General features: G+C 34.7%; 1 protein-coding gene across 3 annotated transcripts in view; it reads right to left on the bottom strand.

The window, feature by feature from the left end:
* LOC112054155 (rab11 family-interacting protein 4A) overlaps positions 1 to 25,509 on the bottom strand; it is a 122,962-nt gene that overhangs the window by 53,830 nt on the left and 43,623 nt on the right. The window contains exons 1-7 of one of the 3 annotated variants that reach the window (XM_052885838.1): positions 22,721 to 23,131; positions 20,810 to 20,907; positions 19,771 to 19,892; positions 17,795 to 17,878; positions 17,235 to 17,279; positions 1,568 to 1,606; positions 979 to 1,096 (exon numbers count right to left, since the gene is read on the bottom strand). In XM_052885838.1, the coding sequence (XP_052741798.1) occupies positions 979 to 1,096; positions 1,568 to 1,606; positions 17,235 to 17,279; positions 17,795 to 17,878; positions 19,771 to 19,892; positions 20,810 to 20,907; positions 22,721 to 22,877 (663 nt within the window). In that variant the 5' untranslated portion in view covers positions 22,878 to 23,131. Of the gene's footprint in view, positions 1 to 978; positions 1,097 to 1,567; positions 1,607 to 17,234; positions 17,280 to 17,794; positions 17,879 to 19,770; positions 19,893 to 20,809; positions 20,908 to 22,720; positions 23,132 to 25,509 lie in introns of those variants that run through there. The other 2 variants (XM_052885837.1, XM_052885839.1) reach the window with 2 other exon arrangements.

Genomic DNA, 25,509 nt, shown 5'->3' with positions numbered 1-25,509 from the left:
CCACATGAATGTAATTTGGCGGTACAGAGATTAAATGAGGATCTTCAACTGATAGCAGATTGGTCTCACAAAAATTCGTTAGCTTTGAATTTTTTACCTTCAAGGAAAATTCCATTCACAACGACCTCGTACAGGTACCTACTTATAATAGCAGATAACACCGGAAGGAAATTGACATAACTCCACTTTTATCACTAAAACAATGACATACCAATGACACACCATAGGTAATTACAATTAGTAATTACCTAACCTGTTTTCCAAGAAAATGAGATAATTTTCGGGGAAACTTGTTTTTAATCGCGAATTTTATACCTACCTGGTTGGTTTTTTGCAGTATTCATTCGCAAGTTTCGGTAGAATTTTGTCTACATATGACTCAAACATTGAATTTGTAGACCACAAACTTAGTTTGAGGCACAACTAAATAAAAATAATATATTCAATTTGTGAGTCAAGGGAAAATTTAAGATTTATAGTATAAAATTGATATCCGTATTCATTTTATCCAAAACTGCGGCTTACTTCCTGATACCCTCTAACATTTAAAAGTAACGTGGATGTATTTATGTGTCTGGAATAAAAAAAACATGTACCTAATGTTTTTGTTAATTTTATTGGTTTCATAATGAAGCTAAACAAGCATTGTGTTGAGAGAGCAGAGTTGCCATCCTTTATGTAAAATATCACATTTTACATAAAGAATGACAACTCTAGATAATATACTTGTAGTAGGCAAGATTAAGGCATATATCTCATCTCATTCATTGACCTATTTAAAAATTACCACTACATGAAAAAATATGCATACAGCTAAACGAAGAACCTCCTGATTGGATATCGGTTGAAAATTACCTTTTCTTCTTTAGTCATTCTAGTCTAATGTTCCATGGCCCCATGGATATACTTATAAAAGAAAAACTCTTAATAGGTCGGTATATTGATATCAGAAGTGGATGTATGGGAATTAGGACTTACCTTATAATTGAGGCCTTGTACATCCTCCTCTAGCGAGACGTCAGAGTACATGTCGTCAGCCGGCTCCCCACCCGACCCGCACCCGGACGAGTTGAAGGACGACGACCGGTACAATTGGCTAAAACAATAATAATGCACTCCATTACCTAGTCACAGCCGTCAGGACACCTCAGGAAAGAATTTTGAATTAAACGTTTGAATTAACTTCATACTAGTGGCGCCATCTATCAGATGTTGTGCGAGTAAAATTTAGCGCCATCTATCAGATGTTGTGCGAGTAAAATTTAGCGCCATCTACATTCAGTTTGTGGTACTACGTTGTAGTATGAACGATAAAGTTCGCCGGTGTTTCAATAGATGGCGCTGTTATTAAAAATTACAAAATAAAGGTGAAGGGCCCGGTCTCACCGAGAAGTGGTCATGGGTTCGATTTCAGTTGGATTATTGTCGGAACCACTCCCAACACTGTCATTGGAATTAAATGAAAGGAAAGGTATCATTTTCATTGTCTACTTTACAGGTTATGGGTTTCTTTTAAAAACGATAACTAATATTACAATTGGTTATAAAATATTAAGAATATATTTACCTAGCTAAGACATTGGAGCCGATTTGTCGCTTCCCAGAGCTGAAACAATTACAACAAGAATTAAAACAAGATATTCAACATTAATGATCTGCTGAGCAATATTTTTTTTAGTAGGTACGTATTGTGTTTTTTCGTAAAACTTGCCGACCTAACTCGTTATAAATAAATAATAAAAATCACATTCAAGTCCGAGCCTGTATAGAATGCTGTAGTTATTTGTTATTATTTATTTTTAAAGATTTTAGTATTATATATCGTTTTTTATATTGTAGAAATTTTGTGTGTAATAAATTGTCAGTCTTGGAATTTTCATTAAGCCGCAATGTTACCAATTAATAATAGTTGTTGTTTAATTTACTAATCAGGGAGTTTAAGGTTTAGGTTTATAAAGGAGATGGTCCATTTCAGGTCCACTCTTTTACCTCGTATCATTAAAATTTAAAAAATACAAGGATTTTATTAAAATGTAAATGACATGACATGATAATTGACAGCAAACGTCAAATCGACTACTGCATTAAAAACGTCATCAATGCGCCATTATTACCCATAATAGTGTTGCATTTCTTGGGAGAGAATGAATATTATTTCGAAAGAATCATAGTCAATTCGTAGATTTGTATAGTCAAAAATATTCGAAAAAAATATTTTCTTTTATTTCCGCCAGGGTACAATGACTGATCCTAGGCTCCATACAATTTTAGACCATCTCCTTTAGCTGTTTTCGAGTTATCGGTTGTCTAATAAACTATATTGTATGTATGAACTATATTATATAGGAAGAAGGAAATATGTTATTTGGTATTTCTCGGAACATTATCGCTTTTGTGCATCTGTTAGTGTAGTCGGTAATTACAGTTGTCAGTTATATAAACTAGAATGATTTATAGATGCAGACGCAGTATAATATTTGCTTCTTGAATAAGTAGGTATATTCTAAATAAATATCTAAGCAGAATGTACTCCCGATATACTATACTATATATACATAAGGGTTCCTTGTGGAATACGGAACCCTAAAAACGCTTCGAATTGAGACCCTCCTCCTTTCTTTGAATTCGATAATAAAACAAAACTATACAATCCACACGTCAACTTTGCGTGGGCTGAATGTAACATTGAGAACAACAAATTCACAAAATGTTAAGTAAACTTGTAAATACCAAGGTTGTTGAGTTTACAAATGGCAGTTAAGTGGATCTCTTTTTGAAATTATTTCAAATATTGCGATAGATTTATAAATGGAAACCTGAATTATTTTACGATTTATGAGTATATGGGCTTGCGTAATTGGACTGAATTTTTGAAACTGCACTTTTAATATACACGTACGTATATGATAGATTTACTTACATCATACATATTTGTTCGTATCTATATTATTATTATAAAGCTGAACAGTTTGTTTGTTTGGTTGAACGCGGTAATCTCAGGAACTACTAATCCGATTTGAAAAATTCTTTCAGTGTTAGATAGATATCGAGGAAGCATATCCAATATACATTATCCCCGTATTCCTACGGGAACAGGAACCACGCGGGTGAAACCACGCAGCGTCAGCTAGTAATTTTATAAAGAGGAAAGATTTTATTATATTATTTGTTTGTTTGCATTGAATATGCTCTGAACCTACTGACCAGCTTTGAAAAATTCTTTCACTACTTTTAAAGTTGCATTTGTAAAAATTGGTATGTATGTATGTATAGGTAATGTTATTCAATATTTTGCAAATTCTACCCCTAAAGGGTTAAAAAGGGGTTCCATATAAATCGTTCATATTTTGACTTATAGTTTTGTAAAACATTAATGAACTATTATATTATAAAACATGCGACAATATAAATAGAAGAGGGTGAAATTGGGGGTTGAAAGTTTCTATCGATTTCCACGCGGGCGAAGTATAGAATATGAAAGCCTAAAAATTACAAAAGAAATGATTGGACGTATCGCACTGCATCGCTTTCTTACGTTTCACGCAGTGAATGCATTCGTACTCGTATCTATAAGACTACATCGATAACCACACCATGACGATTTCACCATAGCAGTGCCTAGCCACTGCTTTTTAATGCACTTGCAATGACGTTAGTAATTAAACCAGAGAGGGGTAATCACGTAATGCACTCGCAATCAGTTTTGATGTTGCTAATTGACTACTCAGTGACAACATTTAACAATTTGCCCGACTGCCGAAGAAGGGGTTTTTTATGTTTTCCGAACGTATGTATGTGGCATTTATTGGTACGGTCTATATAGTCTAAAGGTAGGCGTCCACTTAACCGCATTGTACGTATGGGACGCATCGTATTAAACGAATTTTTAATTATACGTTAGTTAAATCCGTTCGATGCGATCTGATATAAACTACGTCAGTAGAATCTTTGTTTCATTGTGTTAAAATTACATGTGTATGTATGTTAACAATGTATTACCAAAAATATATAGTGTATTTAGTGTAAGGACAAAAAATATTTAATTTTATTTACTAGTGTTAAATATTTGTTGATGTGTGAGTTTACCTCGTTCCCTTCGACCATTAATAACAGGACCTGCCTTGCTAACCGTTACCCCTCTGGCAAAGATCAAAAAACAATGATCTAATGCGTTTATAAAAAATGTTGGTATAGAATCGATGTTTTATTGTTTTAATAGTTTTCGTCGTCTAAAGAGCTCCCTAAAAATGCCGGTTTGAGTAGTTGAATGGCATAAAAACGGCCAAAAACATATAGTTTAGTAAAAGATGAAGTAACGTTTCATTTGTATGTATTGCTATTGCTATCTATAATTTTATCAAATTCGTAATAAAACAATTTCTACAAAGAATCGATTCTTTTGACGGAACAGCAAAAAATCGATCAAGTAATCGAATATTCTATGTATATATTCTGTGGATAGTCTACGCGATGTTTGTTAGTCTCTGTAAAAATTACGCGTGTGTGTATTGCGAGTCTAATTTATAGTTGTGTGTAGTGTATGGACACAGAATATATTTAATGGTGTTAAATTTTTTCGATGTATGAGTTTACCTCGTCCCCCTCGAAAAACGACAGATATTATTGTTGGTGAATTTGGGTGCGAAACAGGTCCATAGTTTAAATAGTCAAAGCTCGTCCCCCTCAAAAACGACAGAAAATATTGCTGGTGAATTTGAGTGCGATACATGTCCAAAGATAACTGGTCCGAGTAACGATATAGATCGATTAGTGACAGTAAATCGCTTCGTGTGTTAACAGCAGAGCATCGGTCAAATTATATCAAACAATACAAACACGTAACCGGCTTACATCACTGCTCGGGCATCATTATGTTGTTCGTTTACGTACATTTTTTCGTACATAATAACAGCGAAAGGAAATACGCAAAAATAAACTAAATTCCACAAACGAGCTGGTAGGTATTTCGTTGTTTTTCTGGTCTTTAAAGTGGTGAGTGGTAACCATGTAATAATGTGTGAAGAAACCAGTTAGGGCTTGTTAAACCTTAATAGCTCAACGGTTAAAACCTAGATTCAAATCGGAGATGACTTCGATGTCCGACCGTTAGACTATTGTCGAACTTTTTCGGTATTATATTGGTAAGACTGTCTTAGTTGGAAACATAAAGGTTGGAAACATGTGACGTACCTACCTCGTGAAGAGAAATAGATAAATGTCGACCAATAGCGGCATCTCTTTGGGACAAAAGAGTTAACGATATCACTTTTGTTTTGGGACAAAAGAGATGGGACTGAGAAAGTTCTGTAAATTAAATATATTCCAGAATAAAATTATTAATAGATTACCTTAAAAACTTTAAAATTCTATCAGGGGGTGATTAGTGATCGATACTGATGCCAAAAATGCAATCAGTAAAATTTTTATCTGTCTGTATGTATGTTCGTTATAGAAACAAAAACTACTCGACGGATTTTAACAAAACTTGGTACAATTATTCTTCATGCTCCTGGGCAGCTTATAGTATACTTTTCGTCACGCTACGATCAATAGGAGCAGAGCAGTGAATGGAAATGTTGAGAAAACGGGAGAAGTTACTCCATTTTTACAACCATAATCCTGTAAGGGCTGGATTAAAGAGATCTAAGGGCGGACGAAGTCGCGGGGGTCAGCTAGTTTAAAATAAATAAGATATGAAATGACATGCGTTTTCTATTTTAATTTCTAATTTGTTTGTTGGTAAACACATCGTAGGGCTGTTGTATAGAATGTGTTGCACTAGAAACTGACGTAAAAAAACAGTTATCCAATTAAAACAGAAGCTATACGGCAGCTATAAAATAAGACTTAGAGAAAAACACTACAGAAAAAAAAGAAGCCACGCTAGTGAGCTAGTGCAACATGTTTAATATATCAGTAATTAAAAGATAGCAGTAAAAGATTCGGTGCACAAATGCGTGAGCCAAAGTCGTACATCAAATGCTTTTCCAACGTTTCGGATGCACTTAGTTGCCTAATTTCTCTTTCAGTAATTACTTTGTGACGGTTGGTAGCAGATGAAACGGATCATGAAGGTAGATAAAAACTTTGTTGCAGGCGTTGATGAAGAAATATGAAAAACCATGCACAACTTGGGTTTTCCAAGTAAATACAACTGCCGTGTTGTGAAACAGATAAATTGTTAAGTCACACTAACGTTTTATTATAGTATATGTTATGTATATAGGTTAGGTAAAGAAAGAAAGAAAATAAGTTTATTCATTTTTACTGTCATATCTAAGATATTATATGATTGTCTGTGACACCAAACAAAAAGGGTTTACAGCTCAGCATTAGCCGTTCATCGCAGAAAAGCAATGTCTAGCACTAATTTTCAGCTGTGACCCGGGTGACGTCACAGACAGTTATATTTAGGTAGGGACATATAACGGGGCGAATATCTTAGTATTCCATAGATTCAGCGTGCGGGTGCCAGATCCATCGCGTGGCATAGAGAAAATGTCCGAGGAGATTCCTGGACTTGTGACCAATAGACGTAGGGTTAAGGAATTCCTCGACAATCGATTAACACTTTACTCCGCTCGTGTTGTCCTCCCTGCCTAGACAAATTTGGTAAGATCCTACTAGAGCAGCTTTGGATACCCGTTCTAATATAGAACTTGCTCCAATTCTAGAGAGGGCAAGGTCTTTAAGCAAGTTATAGGAAGATTTAGCGTAAATTAAAAGATTATAAATCCTCAATAGCTCCGCAGTTAAGGACTCAACACAGAAAAATTAAAATCTCATGAAAGATTAGGTTCGAAGTTAGACTTCAACCTTACCCGTCATAGTCTAACAGTGGAGTTCATAGAAATTGTAAGGGCACCCACAGGGGATCATTCACCCGCTAAGTGTCAAATTCTCAAACAAATAGAAGTTAAATTCGACACTCAGCGGCTGAATGATCCTCTGGGGGTGCACCTACAACGAATTCCACTGTAAGATCCGAATTATTAACGATGTTCACCCGTTAAATTGTATGTGTAGTTTCGGAGCCTATTTGCTACAAACAAACAAACAAATCTTTCCTCTTTATAATATTAGTTAGAATAAAGTCTGTCTCATAAACTTGTCATGACCTTTTTGGTAAATGATGATGTCAATCTGGCATTGATGATTCCATTTTGGAGAACCTTGCAAAATACATCGGTTATTTAGGAACTAATGTATAGTAAGATTTGATTTCTCGTTTGTTTGTGTGTTACGAATTAACTCAAAATTTACTTTAAATTTAGAAAGCTACATCGTCACCGAATAACGCTTATATATTTTTATCCCGTATTCCCATGGAAACGGGAATTATCCAGATGAAACCGCGGGGGCGTACTATTTACTCGTAAGTATTCGTCAGGACATCCCGTGTGATTTTTTCATTTTACAAAAATGTCTTAACGGCTAATTGTAACGGATCGGATTAGACAATAGCGATGTTTTTAAATTGTACTTAAATTAGGAGTATGCTAAAACTAAAGCAAATTTGTAAAAGTAACAGGATATCTGCGATTATTACTTTTTGAGCTACAGGGATTTAAAGGGTCATATGTGCGGCATTGCCACGGATACCTGAAAAACGCCCCATACAAAATGCCACGAATTAATGACGTCGTTGATCATAATGATCGTTAGATTTGTGTGATTGTGTTTAATGTATGAAAGCTAAAATGTATGAATTTTCGTCTAATTACGATAAAAGATTTTTAATACATTTTGAAATTTTATTTATTTATTTTGCAAACATCCAGATAATCATCTGTTTTTCTGTTTCTGTTTTTACGTATTCATTCATAAAAATCAATATATTCAAACCTAGTCATCATCCCCCATTATTTTCATAGATCGGTATATTATATTATATACCGATCTATGAAATATATACAGGCTCAATGAAATAATTGTTCGAAAGATTACATAACAAATTAAAATTACATAATAACTATTTAAATTCAAGTTTCTTTAGTTTATTTAATTAAGTGATAGTGTTGTTCATGTTTCCTTTAATCGTTAAATTCTACCGGTTATTGACCGTGACTAATCTGTAAATATTTTGAAATAAGTACATTTACAGTTTTTTAATGTTTATTATCAAGGTAAATAATAGTGAATATCAAATTTTATTAACATAAGAACATATTGTTAATAATAGTCGTGGTATAATGTACATATTTAAAGGTTTGACCTCGAAAATAAAATATTTTTGCGGAAGACACGTTGTCTGTGAGTGTTTAGGCTGTGTTTTGACCCGTGTTCCAAGAGGAACGGAAGCTAAGCGGGCGAAACCGCGTTGCTTTTGCTAGTATGTAATAAAATTTAAGCTAAAAGTAAAGCTATTACAAAAAACTATGTTAGACAATACCTAAGGTTGAATAAACAATCGATTACTTAGTGTCGCGTGTTAGACAATATCACTGCTCGTCCGAGCTATGGTCCGAACAATGGAATGTACACCATAAAATACCCATTGCGTACACATTGTTGCCTTGTTCTCAGTGACGAACGTTCAACCTTTGCCTGACGATTGCGATATAAAAAAGTAACAAAGACCGAGCTCAGACAAAAAATAATGAGATTTGATGGATATACAAATTATATGGCTCTCCCACCTAAACTATATTAGATTACTTAGGTGCGTTTGAAATAATACGTATAGGGACGTATGCAGAACGTAATGTTATGGCGATAAAAATCTTCATTTTTCATCTATTTTGTATATATTTACAACTTGTATACTTACTTATAATAAAATTGTAACATATTTTGAAAATTCTTGTTGGAGGGCGATCATCAATCAATACTGAAGCCAATAATATTTTTTTTTTCGATTTTTTGTCTGTCTGTCTGTCTATCGTGTTTTTGTTAACCAAGCATCACGCTGAAACTACTGAATGAATTCAAATGAAACTTGGCACTGTTTGAGACCATAATACGGAAGAGGTTATAAGATACGTTTTATTGCGAAAATAAAATAAGAAGAGGGTGAAATAGGGGTTGAAAGTTTGTAAGGAAAGTCATAAATCAAAAAAAAAATACGAAATATAATGTGATTAAAGATTTTTTTAATTCGACTTATAAAGAGAGGTTTAAAATTTAAATTGATTTCCACGCGGACGAATACTAGTGGGCGTCTGCTAGTTATAAATATTTAAATAAATTTAACACGTAATATATTTAATTACAGAGTAGTTATAGTTCCCTTATTAATTAAGCAGATTAAAGTAAAACATAAACTTCTAGTTACTTACGCAAAGTTTGGTAAATAAATTGTTTTGAATAAAATTGTAATATAAATTAAAATCTTACTATTAATTTAGAACGAAATAATCTTAATTACAGCGTAGATTCATATATGTAACTTAATTAAGTACATTATAGACAGGCAGTTAGTAACATTAATTGTTTACTTACGCAAAGTTTGTTAGATAGCGATTGTAGGATAAAATTTAAATATGAATAGATTAACGGATTGAAAAGTATTTCCTAACGTTTAATTAGAGCATGAAAAGTGAGGTCGGTTAGTTTATTTGAACAAATGAATTCAAATTCAAACTCTTTTTATTCAATTAGACGATATAATTGTGTTGTTTTTGAAGCGTGAACATGTAAATATGTATAATATGGACTTTTTTGTTAATTTTTAGATCTGTTCTGTGATAGGTCGATAGGTAACAAGGTAAAGTCAAATGCGTTGAGCCTGAGAGGCTTATTTATACAACCAGGTATTCTTTTTGTTATCATTATCAATATCTCTGAATAGTACAATTCCCCCTCAGGGAATGTTTCATATTATTAAACAACAGTTTTTCTCTAAAACATTTTAAAGTTATGTAAATAATGTAAATGTATTTTGATCTTGGCAAAAGTTATTTATAAAAGAAATATGATAAAAATGAAAACTTTTCAATTCGGAAAATTGTTAGGTTTTTTCTTATTTTGGTCTTTAAAATAAAAAAAAAATATTGATTGAAGTGTTATTGCTATTTAATAACAATTAAATAGAAGAAACCCTGTTTAAGAAAGTGTCATCTGAACCCACAACAAAGTTAAAAAACAATAGTTCTACTTAGAAAAATGTTTGCAAAAAATACAATAAGTAAAATTATATACAGTTTGGTCAATAGAACTACTTAATATGAATAATTCTAAATGTTTGACACATAAATGATAGAATTTAATAGGTAGGTGTTTGGAATACTAAATACCATAATACTACATGTAATATGTAGAACCATTGAAATAATAGAACTAACCTGTAGGGACGCTTTCTGTAATGCATGTGTACACTGTTCCGCTCCAGCTTTACAAATAAAATGTACACTGATTAAATCTCAAATGTATTTGTAATCCGGTTTCAGTCGCGTGGAATGGACGCGACACTTCATCTACCTACATAGTACATCACTAATCGTATTCCGAGCACGTGCCAAGTCGACTATCACAGCACTATTAAAAAAAATATCAATCGAAATAAATTAATAAGAAGTGTTCGAATTTTAATTTCAGAATTTAAAATTTGAATGCAGGTTTATACATAAATCGTCTATTCCGATTTTCACAACACTGTTTTAAAAAAAAGATCGGAATAAAAAATAAGTGTTCGATTTTTAAATTCAGAATTTAAAATTCGAATGCGTGAGGTACACGAGGATCGCGCGGCCGCGGTATACTGACGCATCAACAAAACATTAGAGTGGACGGAGGCTACTTGCGTTGCAACTCGCAAGGCATGAATTATCCACAATAGTCTGCGAAATACAGCCCGTTATTAAATTACTAAGCAGTCCTCGACAGCGCCGGACGTAGGCTATATTCGTATTAACATTGCAGGTTTATGTGCCAGTCTAACAGGCTAGTTTTGACATCTGCTGATGCACTTACTTATGTATTGGGTAGACACAAAGTTCATGTACCTCCCTACCTATTCAAAATTAACTACGATTTTTTTAATGTACAGAATTGTACATCATCATTAATATTCGTTGGACGTCCACTGTTGGACATAGGCCTTTTGCATGAACTTCTAAACAAAACGGTCTCGAGCCGCGAGCTTCCAGCGGTTCGGTGTAATCCGCTTGATGTCCTCGGTCCACCTAGTGGAGGGTTGACCAACAATGAGCTTTCCAGTCCGGGGTCGCCATTCCAGCACATTGGGACCTCAACGTCCAACGGCTTTTCGTACTATGTGCCCATGTCTGCACTTTTGGTATATTTAGATTTTATTGTTGTAAAACTGTATTACGACAAACCTCAAAAAAGGAGGTTCTATAGTCACCTCTGTTAAAAAGATAAAAACTTCACAAATCTTTGAATTTCTTTCCTTTTACAAAACAAGTTCTAACTTACCGTGTTAGTACGAGTTTCAATGGAAAAAACAGCCTTTAAGACCTCCTCCTCCTGCACACTAAATTATATAATAAGAGTGAAAATCGCATGAAAATTAATCTATCAAACGAGCAGACAGTCTGTCGTTCGTTTGATAAGACTGATTTTCAGGCGATTTGAGGTGCGGTTTGAGACTTGTATGTTTTCTGTGCTTGGGGAGATAATAATATCTTTGATAATTATAATTATTGACTATCAACGATTACTAAATGTGTAAAGGTGAAGTCTGCCAATCCGCATTTGGCCAGCGTGGTAGACTAAGTGGACACCCATTCTGAGAGGAGACTCGTGCTCACAGTGAGCCGAATATGGGTTGTTAATGAATGAAAATTAGATGTTAATGATAATGACCGGGACCGACAATGGCTTATCGTGCCACTACTCGTAGTGCAAAGTATTGATTTAATGTGACGCGATATAATCTTTCTAATTAGCTCGTATCATGAAAATATCACGTTAATTTTTCACGTTCACTTCACATATCAGGCTTCGATATTATACCGCCAAATTTAATTAGGACTCCGGATTATCTGTTGGACTCACGTGCATATTTGCGTTGTTAACTTTAGGTAGGTACCACACGTGTGTTTTAATGCTTATAATAAATTGGTAGGATAGCACCTCCTCATTCGCACGAGAGTTTTTTTTAACGGACGTTAGTAAGCTTCGTGAAAATCAATGTTAAAGTAAAAATTAAACTCTAGCCATGGGTGTTCACGAAGCAGACAAGTCTGTTGCCAGGGATATGATTTCTCATGATATTCCGTAGACTGTAGATCAGAGGTTCCCAAACTCATTTTCTAATTTAACTGATTCCGGTGGACCCTGCAAAATTTGAATCCAAAACTCCACAAAAATTGTGAGTAGCACCTTTGGAAATTTTCAGCTGAATCAACAGCCACCACGAACAGTTTAAAAAATAGTGAGAATTGATTACATAGTTAATGAATCGATTGATTGTGCACTGAGTGGATGACAAAAGTTAAATTGTCCAGGGAAAAAGGTATTTCAACCAACTTTAATTTTTGATATCTATTCACAGTACAAGGAAGCAATCAATTTACAAATTATTTTATTCAGACAACTTCCCATTCGGTATGAAACCATATACATTTTCGTGGACCCCGCTTACGAATCGCGACCCCACGTTTTTTGTGTCGTTGATCCCTGGGGGTCCACCTGGACCACTTTGGGAATCGATGCTGTAGATGATAATTATCAGAAATATTTGACTTTTTGTTTATTCTTCTGGTATTTTTAGGATTCTTGTGCTTGTGCTCGTGCATAATATTACTCCTGACTGGTTACATCTAGATTATAGAATTATTAAATCACACTGCATATTATAGTATAATACAAAACTACGGTTATTATTAAATAACTTTAAAATTATATATTTTTTTGGAAAGCATGTCATCATGTAACTTTGCAAGCGTGGAAGTGTATCGGCTTGGAACAATGTGTTACTTTCTTAATATAGTTACGGATTGTAGCTTTGTTGCTTTACTTGTACTAATATTACAAATATGTACCTATTCCCGGCTGGACCGATCTTGATAATATAATTTGGCAAATAATAGGTCATAGGAAACTCTTTATCCCAGAATCGGAGGTCCTGGGTTCGATCTCCGGCTGGACCGATTGAGATTTTCTTAATTGGTCGGGTCTGGCTGGTGGGAAGCTTCGGCCGTAGCTAGCTACCCTACCGGCAAAGACATACCGCCAAGCGATCTAGCGTTCCGGTACGATGTTGTGTAGAAACCTTTTTCTCCTTCTAACAAGTTAGACCGCTTCCATCTTAGACTGCATCATCATTTACCACCAGGTGTGACTGTAGTCAAGGGCTAACTTGTATAGAATAAACAAATTCCTAAAGCCATGAGCGTCTAAAAATTACTCGCATCTTTAAAGTTATGGTCGGATCATTTAAGTATGGTTGTCTTTGCATGCTATTGGTGGATTAAGTTATAGTAATTTTGTTGGTTTCTGAATTTTAGAAGTACAGGTATTTCCGGCTGAATTTATCTTGATGTAATTAACCTACATAGTGTGCAATAAATAATTTTAAATAAAATAAAAATACCTATAGTTCACAAAACTGAAAAGTAAGTTTTAAAGCATTTTTTGATATATGTATTTATTCCGACACAAAATTTTCTAAAACTACTTTAACGAGAAACACAAGTTTCAAGTTACGAAACACTTCATTTAATATCAAAGGATGACATAAAGCAATTACCTACCGTAAAAAAAAAAAATCAGTGCGGTGGTATTTATGGTCGGACCAAATTGCGCTGTTTAGAGTTAGAGTCACTGTGACCATAATTACAAATGTTATGCAACATTAACATTATTTCGATTGTTAGAACGTAGTGTCGCGTGTTGGGCAAACGTTGGACATTGTAAAGGCGATTTGTTAAGAATAGCCGTTGCCAAATTTGATTTCAGAATACTTGTCTGTAATAAAGGCTTTGTGTGACCTAGGTAAGGTTTGTAGGTAAGGTTTGACCTAGGTAAGGAGGACCTAGAAAAGGAGGACCTAGGTAAGGTTTGACCTACGTAAGGAGTTGTGTCAAGTCGGTTTGAAAAAACAAGATTTTTTATTTGACCCTGGTTAATTTCTCATACATTATTATTAAGTACAAATTTTCCAATAAATGTATTTGTTTTTCCCTCAAGTCTATCTATTTATCAAAATGTATGCCCCACGACTCAGTTAATAACGAAATTATTAGACAGTGCATTCTTAAATGTCAATAGAAAGATTAACATAGGGATATATATCTGATGGCCCGACGACTTAGTTGATAATGCACTTACTAATACTTTAGACCGTAGAATGGCCACTAAAATACGACTAGTCGGGGCATGGTGTTTTCAATACTTCTTTATGGTGCTGACACTTAGACTATGAGAGAAAATAAGAAAAAAAAAAGACGCCTAGAAATGTGGTGCAGAAGAAGAATGCTTGGCATATCCTGGACTGTAGTCTAGTAGATTTTTTAGTTACAAATAAACCTAAAAAAACTACTTGCCAGAGTTGAAAAATTCTTTCACCAAGAGGAAGCTACAATAACAACAAGTAACATAGGTTATACCTATTTTATCCTCGTATTCCCATGGGAATGAGAACTATGGGGGTGAAACAGCCAAGTTTTGGTAGTCATACAGTCATACATACTAATTAAACTGAAATAACCTGACCACCTGTTCCTGTATCTCATTAACTAAAATTAGTCTTCGCTACGGAGCGTCATGAAACAATAGGCTTGCAAATAGATGAGCAAAAAAGTCATCTATTTCCGGATGTACCAAGATAGGCCGCTCAAGATGTCCACTGATCTCGGTTTGCCTTGTGTTTGTCCTGTTGTAGCGAGGTTTAAAATAGGTGGACATCTATTAAGGGCTTGGCTTATTTGTGGTGACTTGCTAACGCAGAACTTGAAAACCATTATAACAAAGATAGGTGAATAGTGTTTACTGATATACAGGTTGTCCCGTAACTAACTTTTGACGGCCGCGTGGCGCAGTGGGTAGTGACCCTGCTTTCTGCATCCACGGCCGTGGGTTCGATTCCCACAACTGAAAAATATTTGTGTGATGAGCATGGGTGTTTTCCAGTGTCTGTGTGTATTTATACATTATATAAGTATATAAGTATTTATATGTAGTATATAATTGTATATTAATATTATAATATCAACTATCTTAGCACCCATAACACAAGCTACTCTGTATGCTTACCTTGGGGCTAGATAGTGATGTGTATTTATTTATTATTTATTTATTTTAAAAAAGAAAAAAAAATCTCTTACGACATACTTTAGAAGGTGATTTTAGTAGGCTATCAGCTATCACCCTGTAAAAGTAAAAGTATGTGTACTATCTACGGGACACCCTGTATACTTAGATATTCTTCGCGAAAAACTGACGAATCGAAGAGAATCTTACATAGGATGTCCCGGTTCTAGAGTACCTACACAACAACTGAGTAAGCTCCGATTCTAGACAACAGAAGGTCTTTCGTCGGGTCTGGGTGGGTTACCGCGTAGATTCGTGGGAAAATAATAGTGTCATTGTAGTACTAAGGAAATTTAATGGTAAGAACTTAATTTACATCGGCAAAAGTACAGAACTAGTTTATTTACATCAGCAATGTCCTCTTGACTATGTAAATAAATAAAAAGAAACTACTAGTAGTAGTACTAGTAGTTTCTTTTTATAAACAAAAAAAAAACAAAAAGTAAAAGTTTTTTTTCGTCTTTTTTTAACACCTGACAACGTGATTTCAATGAATTCATTATACAAAGTTTCATTCTGATCTGTTGAATAGTTAAGGCGTGAAAACGTAACAAACAAATGAACACACAAACTCATATATAAATATTACGATCCTTCGGAGATATTGTTTCATACTTATGATACTTAAAATTGGTTAGTTCCCTTCTCACACATATTTTTTGTATCGAGGTAAACTGGTAGTTAGTTATGAGGAAAAATAGTGGTTTTATCAGATTAAATTAAGTTTTATTGTTTTGAGTATACAAAAACCTTATTTATTATAATGGTTATAGTGGTTACAAAGGTTTCAAGACTACCGCGCTGTAAGGTGACTCATAGATAATCTCGGAATAGTGATCATGGAATCGTGATTCAATAGCCTACTGGATAGGCTTGTAAAGGTCACAAGCAACATTTTGTTAATTCAATTTTTGCCTGAGCTAAAAATAAACTCTAAAACCCACGTATAATATGCAATATACAGGATGCTCGGGAGTATTTTCCATAACTTCAAGATGTTGACGAGTCCACTTTAAGGAGCCGAACTGCGTAACTTATATTTAGGGCTTTGAGCGCGGGGACAGACTCGAGGAATTTCGTAACGGAAATAAAAACCTTACACCCAAGCCGTGCATTAAGTTAACACATTTCGTCGTCGTCATATCGACTAAACTGGATAAGTGGCGTGAAACTAAGGGGCAAAACCTATTAAATCAGAGTTTGATTTTTATACATGTATTTATTCTTATATTTTTTAACTAAAAATTAAAGTTTTTAATGTTATACAAAGTAATTCAAAAAAATCCGACTATCCATGTAACAAACTTTAAAATTTTAAAAGACAAGGATAGATCAAGGCGATCTATCCTCATCATAATTATAAGGATGCGTATAAGTGACACATTTTTATTAGATCTATTTACAAAAGATACCAAATTTACTCCCAAAATATTAATTTTAGAACACATGTTCTTTGAACATTTTTAATTAATTTTCAGTGAAGAATATAACCCGGAGTTATGGCAAATACTCCCCAGCATCTTGTATATACTTACATAAACCTCAGTATTTTAATTTACCTACTGGTATTTCCTCGGCATCATCATTCTTCTTCTTCATAGTGTGGTCACACTAGATGGCCGTCAATATTTAAATGTATCTATTGATAATCATATTGTTTAGTAGGTATACAATTTGTATTATTGTGTACTAGCGAACGCCCGCTGCTTGGTCTGCGTATAGATTTTAATTGAATTAAAGACCAGCTGGAAATCGCTTGAATTTTGAATATATTTTACAGAGAAATTTTGCTCACTTATCTCTCTGAGAATTAGGCAGTGTTTATGATGAAAGTTCCAAGCCAATTTTACACAAAACCGTAAAGAATTATACATAACATATTCAATGAAAAATCAACATGAAAATTTTAACAAAACATTGAAATATATTGAAAATATTTTTTTTTCTCAAATTTTGTAGAACATAAGGAAAATAAAAATAAAAGTGCAATATAAAGGAAATAAAATAAAAATGCTTACTGTCGCATAGAACCCCATCGCCGATACGGCAGATTTTCTTGATGGCTATGGAAAAGAGCACAAAATAATGTAATAAGCATAAATGTGCAAATAAAAGTAACAAAATAATATACGATGTGAATAGCCTACTCAAAATAGCATATACGCCAAATATACTATAAGTAATTAAATAGCAAAAACCAAAACTGAAAATGACAACAAAAGGTGAAATACAAATTGTACAAACTACATAGGTAAATAACTAAAACTATACAAATACGTGGATGTTGTATACGGGTATGTCAAAATTTAAATTTCGTTTGAGTTGCCAAAAGTCAAAATTAGTGAGATGGATGGAAAAAAAATCGTTGATTTTAAATGTTTTTAAAAACAACTAATTAACCTACGAGTTAACAACCCAAAGGATTTATTTACAACTCCAAATAGGTATATAAAGAAAATATCAATGATTATTTAGTACCTTTTGCATACCGTTCCTAGTAACTCCTTAGTACTTCAGAGAAATAGACAGTTATTTATTTTATAATGTTTTAAGAATTACAATAGAAATATGAACATACCTCGGAGGCGTTCGCCTAAGACTAGTTCTCGTCCACGAGTGTCTGTTTAGTTGATTTCCAGGACTTCTGGATCCGTTTTCTAGCCTGTTAATAAAAAAAAAAATTTTTTAATTAACAACAGTTTGATGCATTTTACTTTGAGATTTAATACACTTCATTTAACAGGGGAATGATAAACTCATTTATCTTATTAAGTAAGAAAGAATACTACATAAGCTAAAGTGTTTTTCAGATAGCATGGGTATGGTGACGGTCGCCTGTATGACGTTCATAATACGTACTATTATCGTGAATCGCAGCAAAATTTTCAAGAGTGAAACGAACTGTCCCGCACCATCCTACATGAAATGAACATATCCTAATTGTTATACATAAATCATGTCCACAAGGAGTGGGGGCAAGAATATTGGCTGAATTTCAGCGTTAGACCGCCAGGCTAACCTTTGATCCTTTGCGCAAAAAATGAGCCAGCCCTACTGTCACCAGTCGAGGAAACTAGCCGTGGTGAAATGATTCAGACAATTTGGCATTGCGACTCCATAGTCCAAGGGTTTCCACGGCAAAGAAATAATGTGTAACATCTTGTTAAATTACAATGAAAAATTTGACCAATGTATTAAAACTTAACAAATTGTATGCAAGTCTTCCTAAAGATTAATGATGTCATTTGCCATAATGTTTATCTTATGCAAGAGATGTTTCCAAAAGAAATGGTGATTCTTGAAAGTTTCACATTTATGTAACTGCTACAATAATAATATTTTATATAAAATTTATTCAATGCAAATGTATATTTTATGCTTTTTTAATACGTATTACGTGGGTCTTCTAAATTATATTAATCTCGTAATGATACATAATATTCATCACCAACGATTGCCAGGGACAGCAGACTTCTCACGTGTAGAGAAACACACTGCTAGAAAAGTTCTCACAAAACAGGAAGGTTGATGACCCGAGAAGAGCTCTGCTCCTCACGTTTTATGGCATCCTGGTAGTTATCGGCGCAGTTGGAAATGCACTCGTGGTCAAAACTTTCTCAGGTATTCTCAGGTATGCGTCACGATGTTTTTCCTTCACCGTTTGAGTCACATAATATAGATATTTAATTTCTTAAATGCACATAACTGAAAATTTGGAGGTGCATGCCCCGGGCCGGATTCGAACCTACGCTCTCCAAATCAAAAGCAGAGGTCAAAGCTACTAGGCTAACACGGCTCAAGTCGGTGTTAAACCTCATGGGCCTGGAGTTTCACGCATCAATTTCCTTTAGATCGGAAGACAATACTTGGCGTTAGAAAGAAGTATGATAATTGGTACAACTTCATACGAGCTTTGGTACGAAATCAACTTAACGGGTTGATTGAGGATGGACACAATGTAGCACACAATTTCTTTTTTGATTGTGTAAGTGCTTTAAGCTTTTTAAAGAGACCTAAGCGTCACCAGGGGGCTTTGCGAACGCAGACGTATCCTCGGATGGGGCCCGAAGGCAGAAGCAGAACAGATGGGCGGAACGACTATAGTTTTCTTTGTACTCCCTGCGAAAGGTTGCTCTGTTATTGGTAGACTGATAGCTGTCTACAAACAAAAAATCCTAAGAATATTATCATTATCAACCTATATTCTCCTCTAAGAATGGTGGAAAGAGGGGTTAGGCCTTAGTCCACCACGCTAGCCCAATGTGGATTGGCAGACTTCACACACGCAGAGAATTAAGAAAATTCTCAGGTATGCAGGTTTCCTCACGATGTTTTCCTTCACCGTTTGAAACACGTGATATTTAATTTCTTGAAATGCCCAGAACTCAAAAGTTAAAGGTGCATGCCCCGGACCGGATTCGAGCCCACACCCTCCGGAATCGGAGACAGAGTTCATATCCACTGGGCTATCACTGCTCATCCAAAAAGAATATTATATGCCTATACTATTTAAAAAAAAAACCTAGCACTTCTAGAGATGACATCAATACTAACGCATTAGAGCCAGGCGCGTCGCCGTCAGCTTCGCCGTAACACTCGAAGTTCTCGGCGTCAGAGATGGAGTTCCCAGGACTTGAGTCGGCGGTCGGTGTCGACTGGCTCGCTTCTGTGCCATTCTGAAAAACAACATAGTATGCGTTTATTTTCATAATTATGAACAATTAGCATAGAGTTGTTAGCATTAGCTACAAGTATATAAAATGATTATCGTCATTCGTCATCATCTTTAGCTTACTTTACTGCTCTACTGTAAGGCCAGGTTTTTCCCAGGTTTTCATACGTTCATTTCATTCATTCAGGACTTACGAGTATAATATTAGGCTTTATAAAACGATAAACTATAATCGTGATTGGGATTAACGTGGTCTCCGAGTCATCTCTAACATTGATTTGCCGGCCTCTGTGAATGTATAAGACGGAGGTTCTTGGTTCTGGGCAGATTGAGGATTGGTCCAGGTCGAGTGCGAGGCTTTGGCCGTGGTTAGTTAGATGTCGTGTAGAAACAGAAGTGGGTGTGGATTTTCATCCTACGCCTAACAAGTTAGCATGCCTTCATCTTAGATTGCATGCACTTACCATCAGGTGAGATTGTAGTCACGAGCTAACTTGTAAAGAATGAAAAAAATACAGAAATCTCAATAACAATTGTTTTAATTTAAATATTGGTGAACACCACCATCGTGTTAAGTACTATTCTACCAAAGAACGGCAAGACACTGGGAAGTTCCTCATTCCCTGGGGAACGATGTTACCATTACGTGGAGGGAATCCAGACAACTCGCACAAAAAGTTTTTCATCTACATTTTAATAGTTTGTACAGCAAAAGTGTGGAATTAATGGAAAATTAAATCAAGACAAGAATAGGCATCTTCTAGGTAGGTTAGACGTCATCACTGCTTTCCATTAGGCCTGAATGTAGTCTTTAGAAAAAAAAAACCTATCATTAGAACAATCTGCCTAACTGCGGAGTGCTACTTGGAATTTTTTTAAATACGTTGCGTAAAAATTTATAATTTATTATTTATTGATTACCTGTAGTTTCCTAGGCATGTTTCCGGGGGAGGAGCGCGGCGACTTGTTTCTCTGGAACACGCTGGGCGCCATCATGACCGCCTCAGGCACCTTCAGCTCTGGAAATAAATAATATATATTATTAGTCACTATAGACTATAAGTATACATATAAGCTATAATATTGACGGCCTCCGTTGCGCAGTGATATGCGCGGGGGATATACCTACATGACGGAGGTCCTGGGTTCGATCCCCGGCTGGGCTGATTGAGGTTTTCTTAATTGGTTCAGGTATGGCTGGTGGGAGGCTTCGGCCGTGGCTAATTACCACCCTACCGACAAAGACGTACCGCCAAGCGATTTAGTGTTCCGGTACGATGTCGTGTAGAAACTGAAAGGGCTGTGGATTTTCATCCTCCTCCTAACAAGTTAGTCTGCTTCCATCTTAGATTGCATCTTCATTTACCATCAGGTGAGATTGTAGTCAAGGACTAACTTGTAAAAAAAAAATATGGTACATCTACGAGTATAAAATAGCGAAATCATCCAAACTTGTGACTTCTCTTCATCTCTTCACACACTTCATTCAGTCATTAACTAAGTAGGCGCGTAACTGTTTATGCGGTTGTACAAAGACTGTGATAGATAAATCTGTGTTATTTAATGTGTGAAAGTGTTTATTGGCGGTATACAGAAACGAGTTGTTCACTGGTCCACTTGTAGTTAATCCGACAAATTATGCTTAGGTACCTAACATACCAAATACCAAATACTTGTTGTTGTAATATGATTTCCTATAAGCGTTAGATTTAGAGTTTTTTTTTTCTGTGATAATATATATAGCATATACTTATATAGAATTCCTCGATGAATGGGCTATCTAACACTGAAAGAATTTTTCAAATCGGAACAGTAGTTCCTGAGTTTAACGCGATCAACCAAACTCAAGATCGTGATACTTGGAAGTCGTTTGCTCTACAAAAGGCCTATGTCCTGCTGAACTGAAAACTGAAAATTCTAAAGCCAAAATCACGTTTTATTTAAACATCTAACAACATTTACATAATGTTTACACGCAACATAATCTATCAATAGTGTCTAAACTTATTTTTTAAAATTATTTTAATCGCAAATGTTTGATTTATTTCACAAACACCATTCTCAGTAACAAACGAGCTAAGTAGGCTGAATCAAGAACAATTAATACACATTACTACTCTTATCAGATGTCCGATAAGAAGGTATAAAAGATATAGGGAACGCATTTTTATCACGTTCATGATTACATTCGAAATACGTTTATTTTTTCAAGATAATTGTCAGCTTAACTATTTAAGAACCTTAGAAGTATTCTGATTTGTTTATTTTTATTTAAACTTGTATTTAAACTTTGTTTTTTTATTAAACAAAGTTTCTTTTGCACCATAGCTTGCTTTAGTTTAGAGCTGAGGCAATTCTGTTTTTTTCCTAAAGTCCGGGAACTATCCTCGGGAACTATAGAATATGCCGGGATAAAGTAGCCTATGTTTTGCTCCCAAGTTCAATTCATACATACCAAATTTCATCCAAATCAGTTAAGCTGTTAAAAGGAAACAGACAGGCAGACAGACATACTTCCTTTATAATATTAGTATGGATGGATTCTGTTCTATATTATTAGTAAATGTCAAAATACTGGTAGATGCAAAGCATATGCTACTTGATGTAAGCAAAGTATAGGGAAAATTTTAAATGTGTACGAAACTATTGTAGAAAAGAAAGAATGTGCTAACAGATAATATGCAATTCCATCAACTGCTTTCGCCTTATAACTTAAGGTAGCATTACAGAATACATGTATAATTACACTATAAATTATCAAAGTGCGTACCATAAGTACACGCACTTCTTAAGCAGTTGAAGCAAGCAAGTGAAAGAGTTGAGATAGCGTACCATAAACTACTTGGTTGAGAAGACGACAGCAGCAAAGGAACAGTCTCGCTAGAAGCAATAGTCCACGCCACCAAGCTTCCAGCAAACGTACGACGTCTAGTGCATCAGTTTTCAGCACTATCACTATCTCCGACACAGCAGTCAACATTGGGGTCATTTGTGTACATTAGATCATGATCCTTTGTTCCAAATTTTTACACATTATCAAAAGAATTAAAAGAGCGCACCGTAAACTATTTGTTTAAAGAAATAGTCTCGATAGAAGCAATAGTCTACGCCACCACTTCACCTTCTTTACCACTTCCAGCAAGCGTACGACAGTTTTCAGCACTATCAGTATCTCCGACACAGCAGTCAACATTGGAGTCATTTGTTTACATTAGATTATGACGCTTTGTTCCAAATTCAAATTCTCGTTAAGCATATTTTCGAAAGAGTTAAAAGAGCGCACAGTAAACTATTTGATTAAAGAAATAGTCTCGCTAGGAGCAATAGTCTATGCCACCTCTTCACCTTCTTTACTACTTACAGCAAGCGTTACGACGTCTAGTGCATTAGTTTCAGCACTATTACGATCTCCGACACAGAAGTCAACATTGGTGTGACTTGTGTACATTAGATCATAATTGTAAGTTAATTTTTTTTTAAATTTTACAATACATGTTCTTTTAAAACTTTTTTTTTGTTTTTTTACACAATATCTTTATATTAAGTATGCATTTAAAGCACTTTACTTGATGTGTATTTATGATTAGTATACTTAATTGGTATCTATATTTCCTTTCATTCGTTTCAGTTTACTTCGTTGCGCACAATTTTTTAATTATTTTATGGCTATTTTTAATTGAATCCATAGTTCGTTTTTAACTCATTACCTTTTTTAAAAAAGGAGGAGGTTCATAATTCCGCACGAATGGTTTTTCAGTATATTTACAACATGTTTTTTCGAGATTTTCGAGACAGTACTTAAGCAATTTTCTATTTCATTATGTATAGCAAGATTAATTGGTTACATGCGGTGTTTAAATTTAATCATACGTAAATTTTTAACAACTTTTGTTATTATTTAACCAACGTAAGTTTTTGACACATTTCTATACAGAAAGTTTGCGAGTTTATCACTCTCTATGTAATTTATCATTTTATAAACTGCACAATCGTGTGTAAACTGTAAGTTAAATTTTATCAGTATCGTTTGCTGAATGCCATTTGAAAATCTGATAAGAAACTGTTATCAGACTTCACTTTCAAATGGCACGACAGCCATATGAGCGAAACATGACTTGTCCTATTTAATTATACACGATGTGTTGACCTACATTTGGTAAGGAGTGCAAGTTTATAATTTATTTTCACTACCGACCACAGAGCAACTAATAAGTGAACTTTTTGTCAAACATCTATGAAAACAGCGTTAGCTTTTAGCGTTTTCTGTTCTGTGATGAAAACAGTAAGTGTTTAATTTCGAATAGTTTTGTAACGAAATACATACATGCATACTTAAATGTCCGTGCCGGTCGTTGTTAAAAGATTTAGTAATATTGTTTTAGTAAGTTGTATAGTCTCAAAATCTGCGAATACCAACGCGCCACAACCCGTGATTTTCATAGGCACTTGAAATTTTAGTATAAACCCTGTTCTGTATGCAATTAATCCTACTTCTGATCTACCTACCAGTGTGCGAAAGATTAAATTTTGTCGAAGATAAGCCATCCCAAAGTAAAGGATATTCATACCACTTGATTGAAATTCCGGTTTCTCTTACATCCATACATATATGTATATTCATTACAATAATGAATAAGTATGTATAAAGTCTGCCAATCCGCATTGAGCCAGCGTGCTGGAGTATTGGTCTAACCCCTCTCATTCCGAGAGGAGACTCGAGCTCAGCAGTAAGTCGAATATGGTTGATAATGATGATGTAAGTACGGATATTTAAAAGATAACCCGGCGAGAATCGGCCTGTATGGACTCTTCGCCTATGCTACCTACTTTATCTTTATCAAATCACCATAAATTTGTCTCAACATGTTGAACTTGAACTACGAGTATAGTTTAATGTATTACTGGTAACTTACAACTTGTTATAATTTGCAACACTTGAAAGTGTAATTTCGTGTTCACAATACGTTTATTCTTGTTTTGAACGACGTGAACGATACGCATCATGACACCATATCTCTTTTTTACAGAGCTCTATGCATAATTGTTCTCTTTTTTGAAGGAATACGATATTGAGATTGAGATTGAGATAGATATAGATATAGATATCTATTTCTCCGTCTACGTCTAAGATATACTTTCAAACGTTCAAGTTTGTTTATAGTTTAATGTACTACTGGTAACTTACAACTTGTAATTTGCAACACTTGAAAGTGTAATTAAGGAAAACATCGTGAGGAAACCTGCATACCAGAGAATTATCTTAATTCTCTGCGTGTGTGAAGTCTGCCAATCCGCATTGGGCCAGCGTGGTGGACTATTGGCCTTACCCCTCTCATTCTGAGAGGAGACTCGAGCTATAATATGGGTTGAAGACGAAAGTGTAATTTCGTGTTCACAATACGTTTATTCTTGTTACGCTACGATATGCATCATGATACCATATCGAATCATCTCTTTTTTACAGAGTTCTACGCATAATTTGTTCTCTTTTCTGAAGGAATACGATAGTGAGATAGATATAGATATAGATAGAGATGTCCGTCTCCGTCTACGTTAGTTAAACTTTCAAACTTTTCAAGTTTGTTTAATTTCAGTTGTCACGCTCTAACAACATGAAAGAA

This window comes from Bicyclus anynana, chromosome 15, assembly GCF_947172395.1.
Source record: "Bicyclus anynana chromosome 15, ilBicAnyn1.1, whole genome shotgun sequence".
NCBI lineage: Eukaryota > Metazoa > Arthropoda > Insecta > Lepidoptera > Nymphalidae > Bicyclus > Bicyclus anynana.
The sequence above is the reverse complement of the archived record's forward strand: the minus strand, read 5'-3'. Positions and strand labels throughout refer to the sequence as shown.